The 6,042-nt window shown below is 42.5% G+C and overlaps 1 protein-coding gene across 1 annotated transcript; it reads right to left on the reverse strand.

Annotated features, from left to right (window-relative positions):
• Positions 1-1,714: 1,714 nt before the first annotated feature.
• Positions 1,715-5,030, reverse strand: LOC109768710 (DNA topoisomerase 2-like). Its single transcript, XM_073505797.1, has 4 exons — positions 4,097-5,030; positions 3,573-3,651; positions 2,789-3,486; positions 1,715-2,625 (listed from the first exon to the last, which is right to left on the reverse strand). Exons 1-4 carry the CDS (start codon positions 5,028-5,030, stop codon positions 1,715-1,717), a joined length of 2,622 nt encoding a protein of 873 aa, XP_073361898.1.
• Between the last annotated feature and the right edge of the window lie 1,012 nt (positions 5,031-6,042).

Below are 6,042 nucleotides of genomic sequence, written 5' to 3' on the forward strand. Positions count from 1 at the left end.
TGTTGGTGGGATCATAGTGATTGTCTAACTATCAGGTTCATGTGATAGTTACATACCAACTTTTCAATATACAAAATTAGCATTATCTACTTATGCCCAAGGAAGCGGATCTTTGACGTTACTCATGTCGCCCATCCGGACAACACATTCATTGCTTATTGTAAGCGAACTATATGTGTTCATCTCCATATTGACCTGCTTCACATTTGTGACTGAACTAATTGTGTTCATATATATTGATGCCCATATATTTGTTCCAATTAGTTCTCAGGTAGAAGGTCAACATGATCCCCGCAAAAAAAAAGGTCAATATGATAGGCGGCAAAAGCTCTTCTTTGTCTCCTGCGATCTTTGCCTGAAGAGGTGCTTGATTATCTTGCGAACAATTACCCGCCAGCAGGTGCTCACAATATCACGTATTATTCAATTATATCAAACAAGTGCTTGTGAACAATTAAAAAAACATGAAAACAAGACAATCATTTATCTAAGTTAATATGGTAACACAGTACCATTTTACTCTAAGGCTTTTCACCATCAGTTTTCAGATGGACGTGGTGAGCTTTATTCGTGCAGAGAAATCTGCAGCATGCAGATTTGAATACAACTGAGAGTCTAACTAAATATGTGGTCTTATCGAACCATGCATGGCTGCCAGGTTGTGGAATCAGATAAAACAGAGCACATCTCCATTGCTCTTTCTATAAAGAGGGGGAGAAGGAATGCTTGGCTAGCTCTATACTCCAGAGAAGCTAAATGATCTGAAAGTTAATTTCACCAATAAGGTCAATTTTGAGTGCCTTTAGTAGGACTGGGACTGGGAGGCATCCTAGAATGCAGGCCTTCATGATGATCATGTGTCCCGACATCGTTGTTTGTTCATCTTGAGAAAACCGTATTACAAGGCTCCCAATGGCATTCCATTTCACTACCTCTCTGCGAAATACGTGCAGTTTCGTTCCAGTCCTTCCTCTTAGAAAAATATGGTGAACAAAAATGTGTCATTTCTACTACACACCGACGATGTCCTGGAGCTTGGCGGTGCAGCTCTAGAACTCTGGTCAAACTGGCTGAGAATATAGGACAAATAGTAAGCTGCAGCCCAAATGAATCTTCCCAGTAAACTTGCCATCTCATATAAATTTGAGAGAAGAGTATGCTATGGCATGATATCCAAAATCAATGCAAGTTGATATGAGGTTTCTTTAAAAGTAACATCCAAAGCTTACATTCATTATCTTCCAGCATATGTACTATGAACTGGGAGACATGTAAATATAGCAGCATGTATTCAAATGTTGCAACTGACTGATCATACCATGACCTTCAAGGAGGTTTCCAGTTGCCAAGCTACAGAGGCAGAGAACTTCTATTATCATCTCAATGCCTTTTTAGCTTTCTTTTCGTCATGTTACTAATACTAAGGTTTTGTTCATGAAACAATTCTGTGTTGTTTAGCAGATCAATTATTTTAGAGCTTGAATAGACTGACCAGCTTGTTGGTCAAGTCGTATCTACTATATGAAGGGGAACAGGGCGCAATAAAGACAAGAAGAATATTGCCATTTACTTTTATATATACTTTATTTACAGTAATTAGGGTTTATATGTGAGTGGTAGATCCTTTCAAGGTGCCTCGGCATCTTGTGTTCTGTTGAAGCGCTCACAACTCTGTGCAAAACCGAGCCGCTCTTCTTGTTGAAGGGGGAGCCCCTCATCTTTTGCACCTTCTCTTTTTCTCTGGAGAAGCACCGGAACTGTCATCAGTAGGCTTGAATATTTCTTCCATCACTTTATGCCTCATGCCTTGCCTCTCAGCTGGCACCCTCTTCCTGATGGCAGTCTTTGGCATCTCGGCAGCTGCCTTTCCACCTATAGTTTCCTTCTCAACTTCCATGGGAAATTCCTCATCTTCGCCCTCCATGTCTTCCTCGGAAAACTCAGTCAAGGATGGCATGGCCTTCTCTGACGCGTGTCTTTGGCTTGGTTCGTTCTTTCCTTTCTGCAGTTCTTCTTTGGTCTGAGCTTCCATGGCACTTGGTTCTGGAAGGATAGAAGCAGCAAGACAGTCTCTCAGAGCAGGCGATCCCTCGTCATCATCTCTCACCGGTGCACTTGCCTTCTTGGGTGGTTTCTTGTTTTGTGCTGCTGTCAGAAACGTTGCTGCATGTTCTTCATTGTCACCCACAGACAAATTTGCCTTCTGAGAATTGGCCGTAGCCTTCTCAGGCTGTATCCTGGGTGCTGTTGTAGACGCCTTCGCACCTTCAGAAAAGATATGCTGGTGCTCATATCTTCTTTGCTCCTGTTGAGCTTCAAATTTTGCATCAAGCACATCCAGCTCCTTCTCAAGAGCATCAAGATCTCTCAACCAAAGAATTTCTGGTTCTGTATTAAGCAGGCTTTCAAGTTCGCCCTCTAACTTCTCCTGTTGCGCAATGAGGTCCGGCACATTCTCCGTAAACAAGGCAACGAAAAGATAATGATAATCACTTGCATTAACCCCTGCTGCAGCTTCAGCAAGTCTGTTGTCAATTATTTCTTCTATGGGTTTTTTCTCTGGGAAAGGAGGATACTCCTTCCGCTTCAGCTCCAGCAATCTTCCTGTTAATGATAATGATGTCCCTAGAAATATAAGCAAGAATAAACCGAACTTTATTCTTAACCTTCAGCACCTCTTTCCTGATATTTTCCACCATTACAGACTTTCTTCTGGCATAGAATTCGAGCCTCAGTGGGAAGAACTCTTTAAGTACGTCTTCTGGGGTGTCATATTTTCTGATTTTACCATGTGAGTCAAACAAGTACATTGTTGTTCCTATTGTGGTTATTAGTTTGAATTTCTTCTCAAGGCCTTCTTTCTTAGCAACATTCATGTTTTGCTCACTCAGTATAACCTTAAAATACACATCTGCATGACTACATCGCGACCTATATCCCTCTAGAAACGGTGGCTCCTTGTCCTTGTCCATGCCCTTACCCTTTTCCTTCTCCTTATGAGGACATATGGATTTCAGAAAATGTTCGTAATCTACAGTCCAGCAGCGGACGGGAAGCTCAGTAATGTGAAGCTTCCTGCAATCAACTTCCTCTATAACACCAGTGATGGTATATGTCACACCAGTTTCCTTTGATCTTGTCTTCGTCAATGAGCCCTGGAACCCCTTGTACCAAGGGTCCATTGGTATAACAGGCTCTTTATTTAGCATCCTTTTCAGATTAGCAATAATGTCTCTTGGGTTATAGTTTGGGACGTAGCCAGTGCCCATGTCTTCACTTCCATTGACCAAAACCATGGGAATGACTGGCATATACCAACTGGGTTCAATTGACTGTCCATCTTCATTCAAATAGTTCAGAAGAATATCATCATCCTTTGGAAAAATTAAACGGGTGACAGGTGGTAATCTGGTGTAAAGGTCCTTAGTACTACCAGCATCTTTTCCACCCAATTGCTGGACCTCAGACCGCCTAGCGAGGAGAGGGCTACCACACCAACAATCATGCCCACTTTGCAGCCAAGATGACGAGACAATGAACCACATCATGCTTCAGTGCGTTTTCGCACGAACCTTCTGGCTGGAGATTTGCCAAGCCCTGGAAGTGCCGCAATGGACGCCGACCACGCATGACACCCTACCGGAGTGGATCCTAGACAAGCGGATACATGGAGCCAAGGAGAAGGATGTAAGGGCAATACTTATTCTTGCCTTGTAGGAATTGTGGAAGCACCACAACGGGATCGTGTTCGACGGCGAAACACCATCTTTAAGGAGGCTACTAGCACGGGTCTCCCACGAGGGCAAGGCTTGGAGGACGGCGGGCATCCTAAAGTCGGATTTAGATAGCTTCTTCGGGCGGATTCATAGGTGGGAGTCTAGTGAAATGTAGCCACATGTACAACCGTGGTTTGGGTGTGTAACCCCCTCAGTGGAGGGTTTCTTGTACCCTTTTTCTCCCCCATTAATGAAAGATACGCATGCTATGCGTATTTGAGAAAAAAAAAACAGGCCTTGGGGCTCCAAAAGACTAATATTATTGCTGCCAACAAAATCCTGAGCCATTCCTATAATTATGCTTGCTAGACTCTGCTTACTATATGCTGAGTGTTCTGACGCATAACCAATGAGCTCGGTGACAAAAGCTTCTTCAACAAAATTCCTCTTGAATGAGCAAAACAAAACCTTCCTCTGTCCTCGTTTAAGGCCGTCAACCATTGAAGGTACATAGGATGCAAGGTCTGCCATCGGAAAGAGGATCAGCTCTTTGTTGATAAAATCACTGTACTTGATGTGTTGCCATTCCTTCCTCCCAGCGATCCTTTCCTTGCTGAATAGTAACTCAATACATTCACCATCTTTGTCATCTGCCCAAACAAAATCCTTCTTGTGATGGTCGATATCTTCAAAGTATTCCCGACCTTCTTGCGTTGTGCAGGTTCCAAGTTCCTTGTAGTACTTTATAGACCACAAACTTGAATTTCCTCCTAACTTCTCTTTCCATGCTTCATAGTTTGGCATTGAGTAAAATGAGTTGACAGATCTGCTCATGTTATTAGTTATCTTGATAATTGGAGTGATGAACTCAACCAAGAAAGAAGGAACTTTGAGGAGAGATGGCGAGGATGAGTGAATGAAATTGAGCAGCAACCCTTTGATGTGGGAACCATCATGGTCAGCAAAAGCCTTTGCTGAATCTCGTTCAGTAAGGATCAAGGTGCACTTTTCAGAGTCCCTCCCACCAGCGTCATATGCATCTTCCAGCTTATGGATGGCAAGAAAACTTGTCCTCTTGCTTCCATCAGTCTTATTTAGTTCCTTGCTTAGTCTGAACTCAACTGAATTAAGCAGATTGCTGATAACACCTGAGTTAGAGACCTTGTTAAGGAAATCTTCAGAGAGCTCGCACTTGGAACCAAAGCTTCCTTGATGAGTGATCAAGGTCTCTTTGGTCTGTAAATCAAATGCAGGGTTGTCAATGAGCACATTAACAAATACCCATAGGTAGCCCTTCACCGTATGCAATTTCATGTTAGCATGCTTCTTGTTCACAACGCCCAGCACATGATTGGCAATTTGGTCTGCAACGTAGTGAACATGAGTTCCGCCTCTTATGGTCTCAATTTGATTTACAAAACTGACCTGCTGAAACTGGCCTTCACTTAGACTCACACACACCTCCCAACGATCGTTGACCCTTTGGCAAATTCTTGGTAGCTCGATTCCTTCTTTGAAAGCAGAGTCAATATACAGTTGCACGTAATCTGAGAAGCTTTTGCTGACAACTTCTCGCCGTTCAACTCAACCTTCACGGTTTTGAAAAAAGTTCATGAATTTTGAAAAAGAAACTTGATCACAATTTAAATAATCATTGAGTTTGAAAAAAGTTAACAGTTTTTGAAAAGAAAAATCACGGCTTTAAGAAGAAGAATAATAAAAGGAAATATAAGAAAGAAGAAAAAGAGAGCAAGTGAACACAACAGGTGTGGTTTCCCTCGTGGTTACTGCCGTTAATCTATATCTATATCTATACCTACTAATAAAAGGATTATCGCTTCTTCCCACCTAATTTTCGTCCGTAGTTTCGTTCGTCCGTCAAAATTTTCGTAGGTGCTTTTATCGTGAGTCAGCCCACCAAAACAAGCCTAGGCAAAACCGTGTAGTCTGGCGGAGGTGGGAAAAAAATGAAGCGGTTACTGGGCTTCAAACTCCAGACCTCCTGTTTGATGAATAAGGGGCAGTCCAACTGACTAACCTTATGTTGTTGAATTATTAAAGAAAGATTGGTTGATATTAGATAGTCCCACCTCGCTTTCTTAAGCAAAATCTCACCAATTTAAATACATCTACGAGTTGATACCAATAAGCCGCCCAGAGAATTAATAAGGAGTTTGTCTGCTTCTTCATGGGAAGAAAATTATGAAATTAACTCGTGAGAGACCCGATTAAACTGGGTCATACTAAGGAGTTAGAGAAGAAGGACTACGACGGTTGCAGCCCGCTGGAGCTATAGCTATAGAGGCGGCTGGAGACCGCTGGGTGG

The sequence above is a fragment of the Aegilops tauschii genome, chromosome 7 (assembly GCF_002575655.3).
Source record: "Aegilops tauschii subsp. strangulata cultivar AL8/78 chromosome 7, Aet v6.0, whole genome shotgun sequence".
In the NCBI taxonomy this organism is placed as follows: Eukaryota; Viridiplantae; Streptophyta; class Magnoliopsida; order Poales; family Poaceae; genus Aegilops; species Aegilops tauschii.

Coding starts and splice junctions, on each gene's coding strand:
- LOC109768710 (XM_073505797.1), bottom strand. CDS start 5,030: ATGAAATTGCATACGGTGAAGGGCTACCTATGGGTATTTGTTAATGTG. Junction 3,652..4,096: donor GTCAGAACACTCAGCATATA/GTAAGCAGAGTC, acceptor CCGCTTGTCTAG/GATCCACTCCGGTAGGGTGT. Junction 3,487..3,572: donor GGCAAATCTCCAGCCAGAAG/GTTCGTGCGAAA, acceptor TTGGTGTGGTAG/CCCTCTCCTCGCTAGGCGGT.